Here is a 25731-nt window from a genome sequence, read left to right on the forward strand (position 1 = left end):
AAGCCTAGATTCATGTGTGCTGAAAGAAATGCGCCAGTTTATTAAAAACTTATAAAGAACATGTTTGAAGCAGAAGGCTACCATGAAACACAGCTAAAGAAGGCATCCTTAGCACGCAACATCCCCACCCGATCAGACTGCTGCTCCATATTTTTTTTTTGCGCTTTTGCTGGTGGGTAGGAAGCCAACTTCGATCATTAGCGACGATAGGAAGCGCAGATAAATTACGAACACCGGGACATGCATATATCAGGAGCACGCCTAATGACTTCCGCTTACTCCAGGGGCTATCTAGTAGATTTGTTTGGTCACCTAACCCTTATCTTTGCTAACAATACCATCAGATGCCTTTGTTGTTTCTTTCTTCCAACTTGGTTTTTTTTCCTGGGAACTTTGCGGCTCTTATGTTGCAACCAGTCAAAAGCAATCTTGTCTTCCTGCAGAACTAGAAACGGAAGTTTCCGCAAGCATGTAATTAGGGAACTGCGACTTGTGTTCCTTTTGACTCTTTTTTTTTTGTCTTCCACACTTCCTAATGTTATTTTCATGCTGCGTATTGTTCCGCAGACTCTTCCACAATCGCGAATGGTGCGCTCGCGGTAACTCAGTCTCGAATAATGCTTGTCAAGCTGTCTTTCGTCTTTCTTCAGTCCAACAGATGCTCATGCGACCGGAAAATTAATCCGACCTGATGCAGGGATTTATTCGGGGTTTTTTCATTGGGAAGACGCTTCTCCAAAGCGAGATGATTTCTTGAAAAGTAGGCAGCAATTAATAGCATTTAATAGTTAACTTTTAAACTATTACCGTTGGGCTCCTTAATTATTGAGAGGCATGCAGCCCACCGTAAGTAATGTCCATATCCGTTTTTAGAATTTCGAGAACGCGATTATCCTCGGCGCTGTGGACCAACAAATTTCGCCTACATCGCGCCAAAATACATGCGGTTTGAGAAGCTTGCAGGCAAAGCAACCTCTCGAGTGAACCTAACTCATCGAAATAGCCAAAATTTGTTGGGCCACAGCGCCGAAGATAATCGCGTTCTCGAAATTCTAAAAACGAATATGGACATTACTTACGGTGGGCTACATGCCTCTCAATAATTAAGGAGCCCAACGGTAATAGTTTAAAAGTTAACTATTAAATATTGGTTAACAAGCCTGCTAGTTAGCACGTCTTAGCTGCATTATGATGTACTACACCACTGACAATGCTACAACAGAAAAAGCGCGCATCTAATTCAAATAGCTTATTTTTAAAAATTGCAGAAAGTCTTAGGTGAAACACCCTGAATATTAAAGCTTTCGTCAAGCAGGCAAGATGTGACCTTTTGCGCGCAGTCACGCAAGGTCGATGAACAACTAGTGCATAGTAGTTGGAATACAATGCGTGCCAGCGAGCGCCTGGTTTCGACCGACCTCCCCAATAATTGAATTCGACTGTAAATCTTGACGTCGACTCCCTTAGGCAAAAGGATCGCCTAGTATCAACCTTTTCCTGTACCAACGAAGCATCGCTTGTGGTCGGCTTTTTTTTTTTTTTTTTTGCGCGCCTTCTGCAATCCTTTCGTCCCAAGAGCGACGTGCTTAATTGTGGCGAGTGGTTCAAACAAGTCTCCTTTTAGCTAATTACTGGACGGCTGAAATGCAAGTTTGTTCGATTCGAGTTTACAGCGTCAACTTTTACGCGGATTCACACATTTAAACAATATTCGCAGTATGCATATAGGCAACGACGTTAAAAGAGGGCCAGGTATCTTCTGGTCAAGGCAGTACACTTCGCTTACAGAGACACTCGAAGCACAGGCACGACTAGTGGGTTGCTTGTCCCTGCTGCTGTGTCTGAAGTGACGCTCCGGAAAATTTACTCGTAACTTGCTTTTTTGTAGGGTGACTTAAAAGCTAAGTTTCCATTTCTTCCGGAGAGCCCAAAGAGTTCTCAAGTTAGAGTGCGTTTCCTGCTCAGATATCAAAGCCCCAAGTTCCGGTCAAGCCTACTAATTAGCTTTTCTAACTGAAACATTAATGTAGTAAAAAAAAAATATCACAGTCTCAGACCAACAGCGCCGCTTTAGCAACTATCCATCCGTGTGAGTGAACGCAACAGAGGAAACCGTCACGGAAAGTACCAAAGACAGTAAAATACAGAAAAATCGCAGTGACAGGTAGCAAAAAACACGCTTCCGACTTCCGTTGCATAGCGATCTTCCGTCGACCACAGCTGTAGCGGCTTCGTGCTTAGAAAGACGTAATTGTATACAAGTTATCCAAAGGTAATTAGCTGTGGTAATTAATTCCAATTTGCGACCTTCCCGTCCCGTGCTATTCCTTTCGGCGGACGCAGAATTCCCGAGCACTCGATCGATACGCGGAGAACTAGAACACATCTGCTCCGAGATTAAAAGCCGGAGACGTGATTTAAACGCCCGTCGGACACTGCGGCCTCTTCGAGCGCTGTACCGAATTCCCACTCCTGTGATTTTCTTTCGAGTCTGAGGCTGATCTTCTCCCGTTCCTGATAGCTGCTCTTGTTCAAAGTTTAAAGTATGTTAAATATGTTTCGTTATCCTTGTATACAGTTATAAGATATTTTTCATTCCTGAAATTCAGGTCAAGCTGGTTTTATATTAGCAGTATACTGCATGCTTATAATGATGACATTCGAGTTAAGGCACTTCTTGCTGCTTGCTCTAATTTCCGATTACGAAAACAAGCTAAACCCATACTTTTTACTTCCACTTACTTCCACTGGCTTACGTTACGTGGGTAGACGGGACCGCAGATGCAATTATAGAATTCTCTTTAATGTAGCATACACTTGGTACCAGTACAAGTTATACGTTGCGCACACAGAAGGAAGTAGACAATGAACACTCATGCTGTTGCAGCTTGACGTTGCCGTATAGAACACTGAAAACTGAGCTAAGAGTGCGTCAGCGCTCTAGCTTCAACTTGGTTAATTTACTTGGACCATGCATCAGCGCTGCGTCCGGCCAAAGCCCTATTAATATTCTTCAGGCACACAAGGCTTGCCATTTATGCACCCGGTTTAAGATTATGTGCGTATGCGAGTGCGCACGGCTTTTGTGTGAGTAAGCCCAGCCTTTCTATACTTGTCTTGAGTAACCTACGCCTTATATTACGGTGTTAATATATCCAGGTTTCGCCGATGTGCGTTTGAGTCTTCTACTGGCCTGTGCGACCATAATTGTTTCAACGAAGCAGCACTAACCTAGCTGAGAGAGCGAGTTGAGATATAGCAGCTAAGTAGTGTAATACAATAATTTGGCAGAATACCCGTGCTGAAAAGCATTAGGCTCTGGTCCTATGTTTTATGCAACCCGCGATGCTCCCTTGTCCGCTATCTTTAGGTGCGTGAGTACGTCATCTGATGCCTGTTCTTTCGGGCACACGAAGATTTCGCCTGTTAATATGGTCGTCGCCGTACATAACCGAGCTTTGGAGTTTAGGGGTGTGCTCGAATGTTAGTGGCTTTCATCTCTGTCATCCCATTATGGCTGGGGTGCAACTGCTTTCTATGCACTCCAAATTAACAAATCGCCTGTAAAAACTTCCGCTCTCACGGCTGTACTTTCAGGCCAGCAGTATTGAAACAATAAACGTGGGCGGGTAAAAATTCAATATGTCTTTCTCTGGATTTGTTGCCGTTAGTCCCTTAGATATAACCCGGCTCTTTTATCCGAAGAGGAGTGATGTACATTCACAGAGCGTTTAAATCTATTTGCATTTTATTATTGAAATTCCAATTATCATGGGCCAAATTCTCACAAAACCTGAGAATGTGCGCCTTGTAAAAGCAGCAAGTGTTTGATGTCGAGTGTATGTCCTATGCTACAGAGGAGATAGGAAAGGAATAAAGTTTATAAGATATGTAGGGAGCTCCGTTAGAGTACATCGCTTAGGCGCAGCACGGAGTGGGGTCACCACCGAGAAGTGCCCTTGCACAAACACAACGTTCGCTAACTCGGAGAACTAAATTATGCTGCAGCAATCAACAACAGTGCCAGCGGTTACTCGGTAATAAGCGACTCTTTCTGATCAGCGATACCCTGCGATCAGCAGTAACATGTGATCAGCCGTAAAATATGATCAGCGGTACCATGTGGTTAGTGATAACACGTGATAAGCGGCACCACATGATCAACAGTAATGGGTTGTTAGCCTTACCCCCCGGCGCACTGCCTGCAGTGGCGCCACTAGTGGAGCGTTTCTAAAGTACGCTTGTGAGGGCGACTGCTGCTGTCCCGTCTCTTTCATCAGTGCTGCGAAGATGGCCGGCATTGGCAGGATCAATTCTGAGCTTTCTTTTTCTTCTGCCGCGGAATGTTCCTTCTGTGGTAACAGCCAAAAATGATGCACGCTTGACAAAAAGTGACCGTCTCCATGACGTTCCAGCCGTCTGCAAAACGCATTGCATAAAGGCGCCAGACGCGCCCTGAAGAGTGAAGTACCAAAACAAGCTACGAAGTGAAATTCAGATTAATGCTTTTTGTTTTCGGCAGTTGCTTTAAAAGTCGAATTGGCTCTTCAATTATTATCGGCTTTAACGATAGCTATTCACTGCAAGCGCATTTCATGCGTACATGAAGTCGCGTCTCGATTCCAAGCAGATCATCGCGGAGTAATCGCCCATTACAAGTAGCTTCAGAAGTAGATTTCATTTTAACTGCGTTTGCAGTACGTGGTCCTGCCGAAATGCCCTGCGATGTGAGCTGCTTCGAATTACGGAAAAGCGTTCCCTTGCGCATGTTACCTCAAAGAGTCTCTACACTCATCACGGAATGAAACCCAGTAATACGAGCACTTTGTTTTGAGTACATTTATCGCTTGGTAAAGCGCATTTGCTGAGGCTGACACTCAAAACTATCCACCGAAAAGTCAAGCATCATACAGCACGAAATGCAGGCACTGCTCACTCGAAGCTTCACTTCTCATTCGTTGACCTCTGCAAGCCACACTCGTCAGGCCCTCCTGTAATCTGCGGCCGAGACGCCCCAAGAGAGATAGGCATATACTATAGGCATGCTCTCCGCTTAAGGGCGATTGCGGGCGCCAGCCTGCCTATTAAATTAAACTGGATGTTCATCGCGTTTCTTCTTTTGTCTACACTTAATCCGACTACGTTTATCGTTTCCCCGTTATAACCTATTTTCAATGTTTCAATCTGTATTATCCTGATTTCCGTGAAAGTCAGTAAAATGTTTCCGTTCTCCTTTTTCACAACTAATATTGCGGTCTTCTCCTGCTCCTCTCTAGTGCTTATGTGTTATTTTTCTTTCACTATCCCTGAAACTCAAAGCCATTGAAGGGCTCACCAAGCCCTCTTTGTAATCTTAGCCATAATACGTTTAATATTTTGTACACCGCGGCTGCCTGCTACAGAAATATTATCTTTGTTCACAATTACTTTTTCTTCTTTAGTTCGCAGGCAACCTGTGCAAGCCTCGAATAGAAGAGCTTTGCCTCTTGAATTACTATACAATCTTTCATTCCCAATTTGTTCCCAGTGTTGGATTGACAGTCTTTCTTTTACTGTGGAAGCAATGGCAGAGTTCTAATACGAAAAAGCCAGCGCCTGTGCCTCTGGCTCAAAAACGTGTAGCCTCCACCCACAAAAAGCACCACCCACAAGCCATCTCCCCGTCACCTGCCCAACAAGAACCACCCTCGATTCACCTTCCCACCCCATCCCAGACTACCTTCAGTTTCTTGAGACGCCATTCATCACCCATGCGCCCGACTCTACCACCTAGAAACGTCGCCACCACCAATCCTTACCCTCCACAAACTCTCTATTCACTGGAAGCTCGCATATTTGTGCAAAGTGATGGCGGCTTCAAAAAAAAACAAAAAAAAACACGCCAAGCAGGGTCCCGACTGAAGCGGCTCAAAAAGACGAGCCGGCTTACCCGAAGAGAGTATCGCTAACAAGGCAGTGCAGCTGGCCGTGCGAAGGCCGCTGAGTAGAAGCTCAGCGCCTGCTGTTGAAGGAAGGCGGAGTGACCTGCCGAAAAATAGAAAGGCTTCGAGGATGCTAACGCGCCGTGCGGCACGAGATGCCCCAAGGAACTGCAAAGAAGCGGAATGAAAAGAGACTGAACCACAGTCAGAACCGCCTCGGAAACGTAAAGTACGATCTGAAGAAGAGTTCGAAGGGATCGTAAGGATACTCGGCAACGGAGTGGTGCTGAACGTTGAGACGCGCAGCGTGTGCCCAAAGCCGCCCTTGAACGTAAAGGACCTGAATGAAAAGCGGTGCGCCCGAAAGATGGAGAGAGAACTAGGGGAATGAGGCTGCCGAACGCTGGCTGCGTGAAAACGAAGTTCTTCGGTGTGAAGAGCACGCTAAATTGATCTTAGAGGACAGTGTTAGTGAACTCTCTTTTGAACTAGAATTGTTTCCTAAAAACAAAGTACCCAAAGGGCTGATCTTCAAAACAACCGTGGTGTGTAGTATGCAGACATTCCGGCTTCTCGAGAAGGCGCAGTGAACTTTTTTTTTTCAGATTACGTGCTAAGCATTTCTGCTGAAGGATTGACGAAGCACAAAGACTTATTTTTGTGCCTTTCTAAATTTGTAACCGCCGATAGCTGGCAAAAATGGGCACAGACGTCGAACACAGTGTCGTTCACAAGGAATAGTACTGTGGAGACGCTGTGGTCTTGAGCAGTCTGCAGGAATAGTTAGGCAACTTTTGCGAAATAATGACGACCTCTTTGAACCTATTTTTAACAAACAAACATAATTTCCGCAGCTGGCGCCAATATGTATAAGTTTAAATTCTAATGCCCTGACATTAGAGTGTAAAATATTAAGGCCTATGCATGCAGAAATAATTAAGTTCCTTCATGAACGGTATTTTGGAAACTGAATCGAATAACGGCCTGATTCTGCATCCTCAGTAAGGATTGAGGCATTTTTTTCTTCACAAATTCGCGTTGTCCCCTGTCAGAAAATTCGGCGCATATTCGAAAAAATCGACGCAGCGCAGAAGCAATCTCGCCAGCGCGCGCCGTTGGAACTACAGATGTAGATTTTCAGGAAATTTTCATGGCTTGAAAAAAAAAACTTTTTTCGGGGTGTTTTTCATGAAAAATTAGAACTTTTTGCAGTACATGGCAAGAACAGAGAATAATAATGCTCCCAAGTTCTTCCAAAATTTGCTGATCAAAATGTCATATTTTTGAAACGAACTGCTTGTTGTACTGAACCGAGAAACTGAACACGAACACTGACCTATAAGTGAGTGCATATCGGACTCGAAGTCACTGTCGTTGTATGCGCACTACGCGCAGCAGTATGGATTGAAGTCGTGTCCACAGCTAGGCTCGAGTGTACATACACAAGCTTTCGAACGCGTTTTCCTGAAAGCCTGTTGCGAAGCCTTCTATGGACGTTTTCGAAATGGGGCCAGATTCGTTCGCAGCTGGAGGATGATTGTGGTTTCTGCAGCAGCGGCGAGCCAGAGGAATTAGCGGCTCGTTGGTGCAAAGGCTTTGCCACCAGACAGATGGGGCCACATGTTACAGCTATTAGATGGTAGTGCGAGTCCGTCTCGCTTGATCTTGCTTAGTGTTACTTTACAGCCTTCCTACCCACTCTCTGTCGGCAACAAGCTAGGGATCTATTTGGCTAAAGCTGCGCACGTGCGCTGGAGCCTATGTTGTTTTGTGCTGTACGTGTCGCGCTGCAGAAATTTCAGCCATTTTGTACTACCTCAGCCCGGAGTTCAAGTATTACAGGCGTGTTGTTAAGTTCAGCCAGGAGCATTTATGTGACCTGGCCTTCAACCAACGTGCTTGCTGCATGAACGTTCGAAAAGGAAGAGAAAATAATCTCAGACTGAAAGGAAACAATCATAAAAACTTGAAATTGCATGAAGACATTTTCGTTGTTATTTAACTATTTTCTTGGCTGACGAAAAAAAAAGGTTTTTTTTTAAACATTTCAGTGTTTTTTTTTGGGGGGGGGGGAGAGTTGGGAGAGCGGAGAAGGAAACCCAGGAAAGCATCAAACCCTGTGTTTGCTGCTTCCCTTTCCGCTTCGCTCACCGGCGCGGCGATAAAGGATTCGCGTCCGCGCGAGGCGTGGATTATTCGAGAAGGTTTGAGTAAATTCTGCTCATTGTGGACGGAGAGGGCGTAGCCTTGAGCGTGCTAAGTGATGCCCTGTCCACTTCGCTCGCGCGCCGGTAGCGGCGCATCGCAAGAAGGAACTGGAAGGCTCTGGAAGCCGGTCGCTGCGCCTGACCAGTGGGGACGCGCGCCCGGCATGAGAAAGAGAAGCATATTGTACAGTTGATACGTGCGTATGTGCGCGCCTGCCTTGGCGCGAAGAACGAACAGACACGGAGCGCTATATGAAGGTCGTTGACCGCTGTCTGCCAGCCCGAGCCGCGTTCAAGGTTCAGAGAAGCGTGCCCGCTCCACTACGGGGTCAAAACTATTCGCCCAGCCACAAACCTGCGAGGCAGCGTGCGCCTTCGTGCGGAACGGCTCCGTCGTGATCCTGTGGTCGTCGGACTTTCGCACTGATCAGTGAAGAAATTCTTCGTTGCTTATTAGACTTTCTTTTGTGTTAGTGCTCTTTAGGTGCAATATTTCTCTTGTATTGTTGTCTCTCTCGAGTGTTACTTTGCACGAGTTGCATTGTATTGTAAATCACTTTGTATGTGCTCGTACGAGTGCTTGTAAATACCTCTCTATTAGCTCTTTGCTGCATAAACTGATTTGTTTATGAACCTTTGGCGCCGGCCTATTCTATGGCTTGCGACCGGCGAAAGCTTGGCGCCAAACGACCATTTCCCTCGTTACTTGGTTACTTGGTTACTGCTACACCCCACGCTCCAAGAGTGTCTGCGAGTGCACGCATAAGTGCGCGAAAGGTTGCATCCCTGCAGCAAACAGAAAACCTGACTCTCAAAAACTGTCATGAAAACGCTCATAGCTTGTGTGCTGGTTGCTGGGTTCAAATATTTGACCTAGAGCAGTGGGCTGGTCGAAATTTCCTGAGCCCTTCACTACGGCGTCCCTCATAGCCTCAGTCGCTTTGGGACGTTAAACCCCAATAAACCAAACCAAACCAATCGCCAAAAAGAACCAAAGCCACAGGTAACCTGCGAACAGAAACTGAAGTTGCGTGTTAGGAAGATTACAGCTTATACACTTGCCTTTCAACTCCAACTGAATGACTTAGTAGAGAGGAGTGAGGATAGCCGCTTCTAGGAACTACGGTGGGTTTTCTTCGTGAAGGAAAGCTAACCACATAACGAGGAACAACCGCTTTCTCCTCTACTAGTTGCAGACAGGAGCGAATTGCTGACAACACAGACATTCTTTTTTTTTTTAGTTCTACCAAGAATTTTGCAGTTGTTGGAGTGGACAAAGGTTTAATAATTCTCGACAACAACTCATATGAAACTGGATGCCATTTACAAAAAATGACGGTCACTGTTTAAATGTTGCTAAATAGAAAAGAAACGAAAGGCAGTAGTTCGGATTCGGTTACCTACAGATGAATGCACATTTTTCTGTGAATGTGGGCACTGCATATAAATTGTTCTGATTATGCGAGTGCACAAAATAAATATGAGAGCCGCATATCGAAACAAGTAAAATAATACCCAAATGAGGAAAACACAGTCACGTTTATTCACTCACGTTTATTGTGCAAAGCAATGTGCGTTGTTGCGAGGTACGGGCTGTGGACTCGATGAAGGCTGGGAAATGGGTCTTTATTAAAAGATTTTGACCCAAAAGAAAAGAGGGCCCCTGGCCCTTGGAAGGTACAGAGAGTCTTCCTCCAGCAGCGGAACTGGTTGGCAGCGGCGGGATAAGGACAAGGCTGGTAAACGCACGGGAGTCAACGAGGGGAGTCGTCCTCCAGCAGCGGAAGAGAGCAGCTGCTCGGGTAGCCAGCCTGTACCTTCCAAGGGCCTGGGGCCCTCTTTTCCTTTGGGTCAAAATCTTTTAATAAAGACCCATTTCCTAGCCTTCACCGAGTCCACAGCCCGTACCTCGCAACAGCGTCCCAGATCTTTCCATCTTCACTCGTCCAATACATAGGCAAACTGATAATCGTCGAAGTTTTCGATCTGTAAAGGCCATTAGGACGTCTTATCAGAGCCGAAGCTAAATGGCGGGAGCACTGCAAAAGCGCTAGCATGCACTGTCCCGTTTTAGACAAGACGCCGAGTTCGTCACGCAGCACGCTTAGTCACCACTCCCCTTCGTCCAAGGTCCATGAAGACCGGCATATGCCGAGGTAAGGTAGCGGGGGCGTGACTTTCGACGCCAGCATGTGTTCGCCGCCGTGGCGAAATGAAGACACGATGGTCTAGAAGAGGGGCCTGCACCCATCAGCCAAAAAAACCCGAAGGCCTGTTTATTGGTCTGCGCCAATTATACGCAGAGTATTTGAGCGTCGTATAACAAACTACGCACATTTTCTGGAACTTTTCTGGGAGAGTTATCATGAAGTACGATAACATTAAGAGCTAAGCCTCTGACGATGCAGGCTTCGATCGTGCACCGAGACGCAATAACACCCCAAATTCCCTGCTTGCAGTTTCATTACTTTCCTAGATGACGAAACCGTGAGATAAACGATAAAGCGATTAGAATTTTCGTGAATGGACGAAAACGCTCGAAGTGCCGAGTGATGGCCAGACCGGAAAAAAAAAATTGCGGTCTCCCTGGTGTAAGCTGTCCTTTTACAGCTAATTCTTTGTACCAGAATCATCTGCTGCGCAGTAAAAGCTGACATTTCTGTTACTTCGTAGGCTCTTGTAATGAAAGTCGTTAATATTTAACTCGTTATTTGCTGGCGTAGACTACATTCGCAACTAAAAAAGAATCCCGAGTAAAGTTCTCCTCACCTTGTGTCCTTGCAAACACAAGGGTGAGAGTAAGTTTTTTCGAGATGACGCCTACTGTTATCTCATCGATTTTAAAGCGAGCGTGCTTGTCTACTAGGATTTAGGTAGAGAGATGATATTTAATCTTATACTTTAGAAGAAAATCAAGAAAGTGATCACAAAATGCCATTATAATCTGTGCTTTCGACCAATAGGTCGGACGGTGTAACGCTTGGCAGATGCCTATAGTACGTGCCAAAAGCTTCAGATATACAATGGCAATGAGCTACGTTATGCATAAAAATCCCACCATGGTCAAAATGGGCCAAAGATAGGAAGATAAATTTTCAAGTGAACGATCGGTCTCTCATGCAGATCATCAAGCTTCCTCCCTCGTCGCCTTTTTACAGGACATCGTCGAAAGCCGTGAAAGAATGTGTCAAAGAAGGGGGAAGGTGGAAGGCAAGCAAAGGAAATCTCAAAATGGAAAAGAGCGCCGCGGTTAAGAACGTGACCCTGGAGACATTTCCGTCGACAAGCGTTCGCCCAAAAAGACCTGGAAATACGCTGGCTTCAAAAGGGCAGCATAACAAGCCCCCCCCCCTCCCCCCCCTGAAAAAAAGTAATGAAAAGTACGAAGACGGCCTGTCGCGACGAAAGGGGCTCGGCAAAATGCGACGCGCAGATTTCAGGGTAAGGAGGAACAATGTGAGGAATAAGAACGCAAGAAGCGAGTAGAAGCAAACGAGTGAGCACTCAGAGTCGGAGACGGGTGGAAGTGTGGTGGGCGGGGGCCAGCAAAGTGGATGACTTCCAAGTGGACCGGGGCCTGTCTCCGGAGGGCCGTCCATAAAGTGTCCCGTGCACTCCTAACAAGGGCAGCCGTTAGAGGTGCGAGAAACGATGGCGCACCGGCGAGCGGCTCAGTCGTTTTAGTTTCCGTGATTTCGCTATTTTCTTTCCTTTTTAAGGAAGATGGAAAGCTGCGCCGTGAATTCGTTTGTCGTCGGCTCTGAAAAGCCCTGGAAGTGAAGTGCCGAGATTCGAGTCCGTACATTTCGTCGGTATTCGTACACACACACCGCTGTTTTCTGAGAACGCGAGTGCCGTTTCTCCTTTTGTGGCGGAATTGGTCGTCTTGATGCTATTTCCTCATTGCTTTAGAGTTGAGAATATTTGCGGGCAGCTAGGATCTTCTCTTCTACGTTTTTAAAGGGCGTGGACCCCAGTTAGCAAAGCTAAGGGTGTTTGCCTGAGTAGATGGTCTTTCAAAGTATCTCCAACCATTGTACTTGCCTGTAGCCTGATATGAAAACTAGTCTGAAGGAAGCAAAAAGTTTTCGTCAAGAAGTATTTATAAAATTCACTATGCTCACGCTATCCTCCGTAAATCGCGGAACAAAGGGACATAAAGCGCGGATATTGTGTTTTTAAAAAATCGCTGCCCTCATCCCCAGTTTAATTCCTTCCTTCTGTTTATGGTACTCATTTCTACCCACTGCAAAATTACTGCAGTCATACAGTAGGTGGACACTTAAGTATTTGAGATATTGTTACGTAGCCGTTGGAGCTCGTTACTGAAAGGCTTTAATGGGGGGTTGACCTGGACGGCACCGGACAGCAAGCCAAGCGCACTCAGAGGAGGCCGGAACCAATCTTCTTCTTTCACTCGCCGGTGCACGCGACTTGCGAAGAGCAGCCGCCTAGTGGCTGCTTGTGGAAACGTGGCAATATTAAGAACTTGATCCTGGACACCTATAAGTACTGAAATCTGGAACAGAAGTATTGTCATTGCGTTCTGTGCAGGCGACGTCATTTCCAAGATACTCTGGTCGAGCTTAAAAGGCAGCTCGCAGAGAAAAGGTAAATAATTTTTTTTTTGCTAATTTTAGGTATTTATGATGAGAATAAGCTTGGAAAGATGAGTCATTAGGTTTTAAGCAATTTCAGCATTTTTTTTTTCAGGCTCTCTTTGCCTTGCTCTAGAATCATTACTTGAGAATCGTCACCACTTCTTAAACATTCAACTGTTGTTTTAGCGCGCCCATACCTGTCAGCACCAAATGCCGACACCGGAAAAGCAATGTTGCAATATAGCTTGTCGCACTCAAGCCACCTTGAAACTTGGAAAATCACCTAGGCGCAGATAATTTCACAAGGACAAAAAGAGACGAGGAGACAACGGATAGGCTCCTAGGCGCCTATCCTAGGCGCCGAGAGGCTTGCAAGCCTTTGTTTCCCTTTCAATGTTTTTTCTTGGTAAATTCTTAAGGAACGACACCTTTTGTGAAGCCTACTGGGAAGGACTTCAGTCAAGCAGCCGGGACACCTTTTTTTTCTAATTCCTTTTCTTAGTTCCACTATATAATTAGTCAAGCAGCAAGAAGCATTCGTTACTTTTCTGAATAATTTTATAGACGTTTTAGAAAATGACTGCTAGCTCAGTAAGCAGCGCAAATCTCGCCTCGGAAACACTAATAGTGCTTTTTAAAGCAAGACTCACACTTCATTACGCAATGAAACATTAATAGACACACCACATGCAGAGCAAACTTAATACTGTGCATTGGTCTAGGCGCCACCATGTTCAAGGAGAATATTGATATGCTCATGTGTTGTTTGTCTTTGTGCTGAGAGTAATGAAAGTAGAAATAAAAAAAAATTAATTGATGTTGTTGAGGGTGTCAGCGATTCCACACTGTTGCCCATTTTTCATGCCTGGCTGTAGCCACTGTACTGGTTCTGAGGATTTTAACCTTTGTTCTCTCTCCAGCTGACTGAAATTCAATACCTGTTTCCTGAGCGGAGGCTCCTCACCAGGGTTCAAATATAATCCTGCTGGTGTGCTTCATAGTCAAAGATGTGGTTTAGGTCTAAGGGTTTAACGTGCCAAAACCGGCTGAGGCTATTCGCAAGGCCGTAGTGGAGGGAGCTGCGTAATTCCGACCACCTGGGATTTTTTTCGTGCACTTACATCGCACATTACGCTGGCCTCTAACCACTCACGTCTATCAAAATGCGACCACCGCGGCCGGGATCTAATCCACGTCTTCTGGGTCAGCAGCCTAGCATCACAACCACTGAGCCACCGCGGCGGGCATCAACAAAGGTACCTCTAACCTCGTTTCTTTCTTTCTGAGTACTGCTCTCTTTCGTTCTATGCTTCCCCTACAGCGAACAGACCATTACGAAGACGACAAACTGTGGAAATACCGGCAGAATCATTTTCAGTGCTGGCCTGACTTTCATAAAAAAAATGGGCGGTTGTTGTAGACTCAGTTCACTTGAATCTTCCTGTTCCAGCTAGGCCTTGTACGCAGGAGAAGATTCACGTGGTCCTGTGCAAAAGTTAGAAAGGGGAGCCGCTCCTAAGGAACTGAGAATTAAACGTGTGAACTATAGTTTGTCAAGCATTACCGGAAGCTATGGACCGAAAAGCTTAGTTTAGTTCCAGCTTGCTTCTCCACTTGTTTCAATTTATCTTAATACCGTGCTGACTAGCTAGTCTTCATGACAACGGTGCAGCTTATGAAGTATTCAAAGGGACGTAAAACCGCTTTCAAATTAAGATCTGAACTACGTCTTTTAAATACTAACAAATAAAAGTGATACACTTCCCGGGTTGTGGCTTTGAAAATGATATTGTTATTCCATTTTCTAGGAAAGCCTCATAATCTTTCATTTTTGCCCGCGAAGTAGTTTCTTATGCTTGAAGCGGATATTGCTCACTTTCTTTCTGCTTTGTTCGTGCCACAATAACACATACCGCGAGCAGCGCAATCCCACTGTAACTTAGACTTAATCACATTGTAGCTTAAACTTAGATCATGTATAAATGGGTCCGTATACCACATGGTACCGTAATTTGGAATATGCTGTACTCTTGAGTAATTCGCAATTACATAAAGACAGTTTGTACGTAAACAAGAGCTACTCACGCAAACATCCTTTCACCGAATTTTGTTAATCCGCGTAGACAGAAATGAACGGCAGTCAATGCATTCTCTACCGAAATGGCTTTGCTCAGTACAAGTTGCAGCGAATTGAACACAGTGATTATTCCCCCAGTAGGGCCAAGATAAATTATGAGTCACTTAACGAGGTAGGCAGAGTTGGATGGCTATTCACGGTGCATAATAATTGAAGGTTTTCGCTAAAGGCTTTACATAATCACTTGTTTTTCCTTCTTGCAACCCCCTTTTATCTCCTTCCTGGGCGCCACATTTGACACATGAATTCCTTTACCACCGATGTGCAAACTGTTGCACTGCTGTTGTTTCTACTGCCGTACTAGTACCTTCAAAAACAGAGAATGCTGGGAGTCACTACAATCACTCCTTAAATTAACGCTAATTCTTTGATGTGCGCTGTTTCTTCGCCCCGAACTGATGGAAGGCCATTTAGAATTCAGCACTCTGTGGCGTATGGCGGTTGCAAAGAGGAAATGTATTTGGGTGTCCTTTCGAATTTTCAGCACCGACGCACGTGTGCGCCAATGAAGGCATTTGACAATTTGCCTTAATCGCCGAATAAAGCCGCGATGACGTTCAGGCCTGTACGCGGCACAGCGCTGGTGGGTGCTTGCATGAAAACGTCTTTTCCTGGAGGCGATGCATGTCTGACACAGGCATGCTTGCTCGAAGAAATCCAGAGCCACGGGCCGTTGTTTAGTGGCATCCGAGGACGCATGGCACGATGTAAGACAAGGCAGCCTAAATCTCACATGGCGTCATTATTAAGCTTCTCCACACTTCACTAAGACTGTAAAGAGTGACATACACGTCGCCACAGCGTTAATCAGTGATTACGTCAGCATTTTAAATATTAGAACAAAGAACAAAAATTTTGCATCCACAACCAGCCAAATTCAGAGATAGCAATCTTTGATTCGCGCCCAATTCTGAAAAACCAATTCAGCTTCCCTTTAATAATAAACAAAATAAACATCCAAAATATTAACTTTTTACCAACACATAGGACGTTTTATAACGATGACTTTGAGAACTATCTTAAACTCGATCTTTTAATGGGATTCATCGAACTTTCTAAGACAAGCCATAGATGGTACAAGCTGCACTCTAAGCCGTTCTCGACTAAGAGTCTCGGAGAGCATACATTCGCCTGTCGTCTTTTCATCACGTGCTGCCCAATAACACTGTCATTACTGAACATTTGAGCGCTTCTCTGCTGCGGCATGAAACCCGGGTCACATTGCAGATGTGAGGGCGATTGCTGGCCCTCGAGTCATGCAACTTCACCTACAGGTCGCTGCACTATTTCCCCAATGCACATGTAAGTAGTTAATGTATACAAATACAGTTTATACGTCCGCATCATTGGGCGAGGGCTTAGGCGTCACCCGGGCAGGCTATTGCACACGTGCCGGCGTGGTGTCGTACTAGAATGAGAACAGTGAGGGCATTTTTTTATGGCGTATAGAGCCGCGTATCAGCGCTATGATAACGTGGTCATGTGGGGCGTATTCTTGGTATTCATATATCAGCTGCGAACTCCGACAATTAACCCTCTTCTTGCCGCCATTCCTAACTGCTTCCTTCTAGTCGCTGCGTCTACAAAATGGGCGCTGCAACCCTCACGCACGTGTCCACGAGAGCAAGACAGTTGTCACCTTCACTGTTTCTCACTGTTTCCCGGCGTGTTCTCACGCCGGGGCGTGATTCCGGCGCTACCATGACACCGCCGCTCACGTTATGGCTCTTCATGCAGGTTTTCAACGTGGCTGTCTCGTTACAATGCGATCGTGACTGCCTTCTGCCCAGCATCAACGACTCCTCACCACCGGGCAATGTTCTAAGTAGTTTCGTGGAACCCTTCAACGCCGATGCCTTCCTCGTCACTGAAGCGTGTGATATCGCTGAATTTGGACAATGTCCGCTGCGAGTCACCCTACATTGGACCGTCGACAAACATCATCTAGTGCTACAAAAGGGGCGTCACAGTAGTCTTCCTCTGGGGCGTGATTCTGGCGCTACCATGACACCGCCGCTCACGTTAAGGCTCTTCATGCAGGTTGATGGAATGCCTCCTTACGGCACCGATGTTTTGTACGTTTTCCGGTTCCGCCACATTTGATTTTTGCACAAGTGTGCTCACGCTCGTCTTTTATCGAGAATGCAAAGTACTGTCGAAGGCGACGCTATTTGTTAAAGCGTAGGGCTGTGTTTTTCATGCTGCTGCTGTTATTGTGCGGAGACGTTGAACTGAATCCAGGGCCTGATAACGACTCTGCTCTTCAACAGCTTCTAGATGGCCAGGCTGATATTAAGCAGAAATTGTTATCCATTGAGGAATACCAGGATGAGAACAAGGCTGCCATGCAGACGAGGTTGACAAAACTAGAGATGCAGATTGGCCATCTTGATGAACTGAAGAGCACTGTTGCGAAATGCCAGGAGAATAATCAATTGCAACATGCCGAGCTGCAGAGCCTGAGGGCCAAATTAGATCAGCTAGATAACAGGAGTCGGCGTTGCAACTTGCTTTTCTTTGGCATTAAAGATACAGATCAGCAAGAATCAAATGCAACAAGTAAGTGAAAATCATGTGAAAGAAGTCTGCAGGGAACATATGGAAAGTGAAGCTTTGAAATTTGAAAAAGCCCACCGAATTGGCAAATTTAGCCCAAGTAAAAAGCGACCCATCATTGTAAAGTTTGCGACACATAAGGAAAAGTTAGCAGTCTTTGCAAAAGCAAAAACACTCAAGGGTACTTCTGTCAGTATATATGATGATTACTGCGATAATGTACGAAAGAAACGAAAAATTCTCTGGGAATACGCGAAAGCACATTGTGATGAATCAGATCGTCCGGTCATCAGATATGATACTTTATGCCTGAAGGGTGGAAAGTATGTATGCAATGAAAATCAAGAGTGTGTGAAGCGGGTCACGTGACTTAAAGCCGATAACCGTCGCTTGTCTTTTTTGGTAGTTAATTGCCGTAGCATTAAAAACAAAAAAGATGAATTACTTGGTCTTGTTGAACTGACGAAGCCGTCCGTCGTTCTTGGATGTGAGTCATGGCTACATGGTGATATTGAGGCGAAAGCCTTTAATGCCTCATGCTGTCGTTAGCAGACGCGTCGGCAGCCGTGTCGACAGACGCGTCGGCAGGAGTGTCGACAGACGCGTCGGCAACCGTGTCGACAGACGCGTCGGCAGATTCTTCCGCCTTTCGGCGTCACTGCTTAAAAGGCTCAAGGTTCCAGCATGAATAAAGGCGCATCTAGTGAATGCATGGGCTTCATAAATAAAATAAAAGGAGTAAAGTAAAGAAAAGGAAAGTAAGCAATAAAAATAAGAAAATAAACAAAAATAAAAACTAAATAAATATAAGGTGTGAAAATAAAAATAAAAACAAGAAAATTAAGAAAAGGAGCAAAAAATAAATAGAAAACAAAATATGAAAAATCAAAAAGTAAATAAAAACAAACAAACAAACAGTGGCCAAGAAACGCTTTCGCCTTGCAGCACTTTGGAGAGCCCAAGTGCCCCCTGAAGTTTTGCTGATAGTGAAGTGTTTCCAAGTAATTTCTGCTGCTATAGGAAAGATCGCGACACGCATGGTGGGGGTGTTTTCATCCTGGTAGACCAAACAGTTAATTCCCAGATACTTGATATTGACGTTGGAATCAGTGAGGCTGTTTGGATCAAAATACGTTTAGGAAATGGTAAATCTATCGCTGTGTGTTCATTTTACCGGCCACCGAGAAGTGCATCCGACACCTTAAGCGTCTTTTCGAAAGCTGTCGAATCAGTTAAGCATGACTACATGGCCACCGGAGGTGACTTTAATCTACCTGAAATTGATTGGTCCCATTTAGGCATGGTATCAAGTAGCAGTAATAAGGAGACTAAAGGAATGCTTAATATTTGCGCCTCTTTCGCTCTGACGCAAATCGTGACTCAACGAACTCGCGGGAACAACGTTCTAGATCTTTTCTTGACTAACATTCCTGAGGCTGTGCACGCTCCTGTAATCTTGCCCGGGATCAGTGATCACAGTTCAGTCCTGTGCGAAATGAAGCTGGATTACGTCAGAGTTAGTGATCGCGGGCGGCGTCGCATATATAGGTATGGTAAAGCATGTGTTAGTGATATCTGCGCTGCTCTCGAATCCTACTTTCATGTGTTTGAAACACTATCTGAAACGATGTCAGTTCACGAGTTGTGGAAAATTTTCAAAGAACAAATTTCAGAGTTACGTGAAATGTACGTTCCTAGTTGGATCTTGACGTCAGGACGAAACAAAAGCAAGCCTTGGTTTAACAAAACTGTGCGCAGGTTCATATGCAAAAGACAGGCTGCTTACAGGGCGTATAGAAGGAATCCTTCTATACAGAACAATGAAAAATTAAAATATACAACAAACGCAGCGAAGGTAGCCGTTAAACAAGCAGAAGACTTATTTTCTTTCTGCTTTTCATTTGCGCATAAAAGAGCGTCCTAAAGAATTTTGGCAGTTCATGAAAAGAAACGGCAAGGATCAAGTATCGATTCCATCTCTTGTACATGAAGGTTTCATTATCGACGAGGGTATCGATAAAGCTGAGTGCTTCAATGAGTTTTTTCTTCTGTATTCTCTGCTCCTTCCAACACCTCTCACGTTGAGCTCAATTTTGGTCGAGTTAATTCTGATCACATACGTTGTGTTGAGTTTAATCAAAGAGGAATTGAGTCGATCCTCAAAGGGCTGAATGCTGCCAGTGCTCCTGGTCCTGACGATCTACCAACTGCTCTTTTCCGTGCATGTGCGTGTGAGTTTTCTGCATATCTGAGAGTCATTTACACAAAATCCTTATAGGAAGGTGCACTGCCTTCTGACTGGAAGTTAGCCAATGTAGTTCCTGTGCACAAATCTGGCTCTCGAATTGTTGTTTCTAACTATCGTCCCATCTCTTTGACGGGTATTGCTCGATCGTAACGTTTTGGAAAATGTGTTTTTCACTAGCATTGTTAATCATATGAATACACATTCCTTATTAAGCAATCAGCAGCATGGTTTTCGTAAAGGCCTTTCTTGTGTAACACAGTTGACTGAACTAATTCATGATCTGACAAGTGCACTTGATGAAGGGTTGTCTGTAGATTTCGTCTTCTTGGATTTCAAGAAGGCATTTGATGTTGTTCCTCATTCTTTTTTGCTTGAAAAATTGTCTTGGTATAACATTGATGAGAGAATGATTGACTGCATACAAGATTACTTGCTCTTGAGGAAACAAAGAATAGTTATTAATGGAAAATTATCAAGCGAATGCATTGTATCCTCTGGTGTACCTCAAGGATGAGTGCTCGGACCTTTGCTATTTTTTATCTTTATGAATGACATTTGCTCTAATATCTCTTCTCATATTCGTCTGTTTTCAGATTACTGCGCATTGTATAGGGTCGTTGATAGTCCGAATGACTGTGTGCAGTTACAGAATGATTTGAACAGGGTGTCTGATTGGCGTAAGAAATGGGGTATGTTTATTAACTTGCAAAAATCTGTGTATATGCGAGTCACAAAAAAAGAAAAAGCCCCATGAATTCTCTTATACAATTAATGGGACACAACTTTCCTGAGTATCAGAATACAAATATCTCGGCGTATTCATAACCTCCAACCTAAGCTGGAGACGACATGTCGACTATGTAACAGGAAAGGCGTGTCGCGTTCTTGTTTTTTTTTTTTTAAGGCGTAACACCAAGCAATTCCCTTTAGAAACAAAAGAGTTACTTTTCATGACAAACGTTTGCACGGTTCTCGAATATGCCTGCGCAGTATGGGACCCTTGGCATAAAACGGATATAGATAAACTTGAGGGGGTACGAAACTTGGGTATCCGATATGTCTTTAACAACTATACCAGGAGCTTTAGCGTTTCACGTGCAAAAAACTCGCTGGGATGGAAGACGTTTGAAAAACGTAGATATTGTTTGAGGTTAAAATTTTTTCATAGTATTTACTATTCCAATATTGACATAAACCGTGACCTGTACATCCATTCACCAAACTATATTTCGCTGCGCCTTGACCATGGATTAAAAGTTAAGGAAATTAACTAAAAATCAGAGATGTACAAATATTCTTTCTTCCCTAGATCTATAAGAGATTGGAACCGGCTCTCTGAAGAGGTGGTATTAATTACGTCAGATGATTTATTCTCTTCATCTCTGTGAATGCTGTTTTTAGGCTGTATTAATGTTGCATCATGGTTGCATTGTATGTGCTGCACTTTGTTACCTTTTTTTTCGTTTGTATGATATGTTATTCCCCCCCACTGTAATGCGACTTGTGGCGCTGTGAGTATTACAATAAACAATAAATAAACAATAGACTGCTATGCGGCACGAAATTTTTTTTTCCGGGAAGCTTATGCATCTGCACTAGAGAGTACAGAGCTATCATTGCGAAATCAATACGCGGGAAAGCCTTAGAGTCGCGGACGTCATAAACAATTGCGATTGATAGACACGTTACGCACTATAAATACGAAAAAGCAGGGCATAAAAACCTAAAAAAGAAAGCCAAAAGAAGAGCAGTATAAAGGGTTCGCTGCAGAGAAATAACTTTAAAAAAATATATTTTGCCCCTCTGCTACTGGTGTTTTATTACTTATTACTTAATACGTATCCTTGGCAGAACCGCTACCACAACTACATCATTACTTTCTTCCGGTTTTAGCTTTGTCCCCGCCATCCCTCACTTTTTCCTAATGTGACGCAGAGCCACAGCACGCCTTCCGGCACTTTCCAGCACTGGTCTCTAAGACTGCAAAAACAACGTGCCATTCCTCTCTGCTTGCGGCCTCAGTACGAAAACAGCGCTAAGCAAGATCTCGGCGACGTTAATTAAGAACGCAGACATGTTTTCTTCACCGCAGGCCCCTGTCTTTTTAGAGTTCAAATAAAAAAATATCGAGAGTAGTTCCGCGTGCTGCTGGGACGGATGTGCCTTCCAGACAAGCCTTGAGACTTAATGAGATGAAAAAAAAAGTGGGAAAGAATAAATAAAAACAGCGGTGCCGTCAATGCCAGCCTAGAGGAGAGACAAAAAAGAAACTTCTCTAATGGCTAAACATAAGATAGTTTCCTCTTCAATTCCTTTTACTTCCCGTCTGTAGAACGGTGTGTCTTGGGAAGTAAACAACCGGCTGAAGAAGGTGAAAGGTTTCGACTAATGAGGATTAACTGCGTAAAAGCGGAAGCGAGAAGGAATTAAATGGAGCAATTATTTGTGTGCTTCTTGTTCCAACTTTAATTTTTCATGGCTACCGACAAAACCGCAGAGTTTTTCAGCAAGAGGTAATTACTGGAACACGGGAAGCTGTCAGGAAAAAAGGTAAATCGCGATAACCACTGAATGCACAAATTTCCCCCGAGGTTCATTTCTTTGTCTGTTGAGAAACTTTCATTTCCTTAACAGGCCACTGCCATCAGGGAGAGCGAAAGCTGCACTTCGTTGTTTATGCTTCATATAAGCAGTTGCGAAGAGAACTCAATATTTCTAGTGAATTACGAGTGATATTTTACTCCGTTGAACATTTATTTATTTATTTATTTATTTATTTATTTATTTATTTATTTATTTATTTATTTATTTATTTATTTATTTATTTATTTATTTATTTATTTATTTATTTATTTATTTATTTATTTATTTATTTATTTATTTATTTATTTATTTATTTATTTATTTATTTATTTATTTATTTATTTATTTATTTATTTATTTATTTATTTATTTATTTATTACAATACCATCAGGGCCCACGGGGCGTTTTAGAGGGGGTGGGTGAAAAAAGAAAAAAAAATACATAGTAAAAAGTACAGGCAAAAGGCAAAAAATCATGATGCAAACGCTAGTTCGATGATATGCTTGGTGATAAGTGCCTTGAAAGATGACGCGTCTTCAATGCAGGCAATATGGGGTGGAAGGTGGTTCCACTCAGTGCTAGTCTTTGGTAAGAAAGAATTAAACAGCACATTCGTTTTACAAATTGGGATGGAAAATTTATGCGGATGGTCAACAAGTGATGACACGTATGATGGCATAGAAGAAAAAAATTCCTGTTTTAGTGTCTCTTTATGAAAGAAAATGGTGTGGAAAAGACTGAGGCGTGAAATATTTCTGCAAACTGCGAGGTTAGTCAGACCAAGATTAGTTTTCATTACAGAAACACTAGCCGTGCGAGAATAGTTGGAAAGGATGAAGCGAGCTGACCGATTCTGAACAGATTCTATAGCATCGATTAAAGTGAGTTGTGCGGGGTCCCATATTGATGATGCGTATTCGAGCTTTGGCCGCATTAGTGTCTGATATAAAAGTAACTTGAAATGGGATGGAGCCTGAGAGAAGTTTCTGCGTATGTATGTAGCCAAGGGCACGGTTTGCATTGTTAATAACATATTCTATGTGCATGCGCAAGGTATATAGTAAAGTAAGCAAAGAAAGTCGAAAAAAATCTACCTTATTTTCTAAATGTTCCGTGAATTTAATTTTTTTCTCAGTCTGAAGTTTTTTCTTAACGCACCTTTGTTGCTTAGCTGTTATAGCGTTCGGCTACTGATCCCAAAGTTTCGAGATTGATTCTAGCGGCGGCCATAAATCAGTGGCGGCAAAGTGAAACCCAAAAAATTTGGCAGTGGCTTAGCTCTGGTTAAGCCTGGATATACGAGCGCTTGTCCCTGTCCTTCCTTCTCTGTCTTTGTTCGTCGTCGCAGCGCTGGTGAAGTTGTGAAGATGTACCAACTTGCGCAGATCATGGTTTTGATACAAGCGAAAAGCTTCAGTTACGCTTGGTTTGACGTCATGGCTGTCGCAGTTCGTGCACAATGCACTGGGAGCACCACGATAAAGGTGGAGGCGTTCCGCCGTCCACACACTGCCTGTACGGAGGCGGAGGAGGAGACGGCAATCGGCGCGGTTAAACAAACGGTGGCGAGGAGGAGTAACGCGCGCAGTGGTAGCGGTGGCGCACATGCGCAGTAGCGCGCGGCTGCGGCGCAAGGTCAGTCGACGGAGTCGGCGGCGACGGCTGCGGCCACCTGCGCCGCGTGTGACGTCACTCAGTTTCGCGCATGCGGAGAACTGGCAAATCTGTGCACCGGCTCACGCGAAGCTCGGCTCCGACCCTCGTAGTGAGGCCTTTCGCTTCAAAAAGGCCTTGTGTGCTGTGCGATGTCATCGTACGTTAACAACCGCAGGTGTTCAAAATTAGTCCGAAGACCTCGGCTAGGGCGTCACTTAACGCGCAAGTGAGGCATCGGGAGGTTGTTGTTTTTACTTTGCTTTTGAAAGAAAGTAATAGCATTAGGTTTTGTCTCGCACTGCAGTTGAGATTTTCAGGTAAAATATTGACTAAATAAAAATATGAATAAGAGCTTTTAGGACAATAAGTTTTTCATACCAGCCGTATCGCGTACGATTCTGACACCATAAATTTCAATGGCATAATTCGGTCTCCTTGAGACGTTTTTATACGGTTTGAAAGTAAAGGCAAAGTATCTGTAGACAGAGAAGCATGCTGAAAGAAACGCTAAAAGCTACTTAAGTTTTCTAATTATGGATGGTCGTAGTGCGGCATATGCATCCGTTTAGGTATTCCAGCACAGTTTAGCCATTTTTGCATGCCCAAAAGCTTTTATATTTCTCTTAATTTCATATCACAGGAATACAATTTTCTAAATATGTCAACCAATTTTCTTATTAATTCCGTGCTATGGCGGGAACAGTAGTCACTACTCTTCGAACTAGGCAAGCGAGCATGATTTCCTTCCTGCTCTCTCTGCTTAGGCAGCCGCCGACACCAGCCGCTTTAACAGCGAGTTGCCGGTGGTAAGAAACGGCGTCCCTGACCAGCGGATCTGCGTCTAGGAACAGGTTGTCGCTGCGCCGAGCTCCGTGTTTCGCCGCGGCGTGGCTCCACTGGATTGCTAGACTGATAGTATATAGGCATGTACAATTTAGTGTGGTTCTCACCGATGATGTCATGGTATAGTTATGAGGATAATTTGTAGCAAATATAAGAATATCACCATGTGATATGTCGTTGGAAAGAGGAGGTTTAGCCTAATGAAGTTGCATTAATAAGCCAAATTACCGTAATTAACCAGTGAATATATATGTTGCTATAGCAACGGATAACTACAAGCGCTAAACACGTGACGTGTCCTTAAGCTTCATTTTGAAAAAAAAATGTAGCGAAATGTAAAACAGCAATGTGTGGACGGATGACGTCATATATGGTGTAACAAAATGTAAGAGACGTGAGATAACATGATACTAATCGACGCGTAGAAGAGACGCCTACGGAGGCCGCTCTAGCCACAGACGGCGGCGACACGGACGGCAATGAAGACTCAGTCGTTTCAACGAGCTTCAGTGCTGGCAGTTGTCCGGAACGCACTCAACATTTCAGACGAAAAGCTGCCTCTAGTTGTCCGATGCACAAGACATTTCACTCTCTAAGAGATTCAACTGTACACATGACGGAAGTCATCACCCATCGAAACCAGGAATGTATTTTTATGCGAAGCATATTACTAGAGCTACACTACAGCCCGTCGAGCGCGGCGGTGGAGCTACCATTGACCTTTAGCGTGACCACGTGACACCACGTGACAACATGACGTCACAGCAGAGGAGAGATGGGCTGCCGGCTCGCGCGGTCGGCCGCAGCGGAGGAGGCTCCACATCAGAGGCGCGGTGGCTGACCACGTGACGCTACAGCAGCGGTATAAAGCTGAGCTTGCCTCGCTCTCCGGGCACTTACGAGGCGGCCAGGTGTTGGGATGCCGCCTAGAAGCAGGGCTGATTTGAACGAGAAGCGAAAGCTTCAGCGTGCCAAAGA

At 44.4% G+C, this 25731-nt stretch overlaps 1 protein-coding gene across 1 annotated transcript in view; it reads left to right on the forward strand.

Annotated features, from left to right (window-relative positions):
- LOC149340649 (uncharacterized) overlaps nt 1–25731 on the forward strand; it is a 449066-nt gene that overhangs the window by 336554 nt on the left and 86781 nt on the right. Inside the window, exon 3 of the mRNA XM_089549483.1 lies at nt 12683–12739. Coding sequence (XP_089405609.1) covers nt 12683–12718 — 36 coding nt within the window. The 3' untranslated portion in view covers nt 12719–12739. The remainder of the gene's footprint in view (nt 1–12682; nt 12740–25731) is intronic.

Source organism: Amblyomma mixtum, chromosome 6, assembly GCF_055824585.1.
Source record: "Amblyomma mixtum isolate Tamu chromosome 6, ASM5582458v1, whole genome shotgun sequence".
Classification (NCBI taxonomy): Eukaryota; Metazoa; Arthropoda; class Arachnida; order Ixodida; family Ixodidae; genus Amblyomma; species Amblyomma mixtum.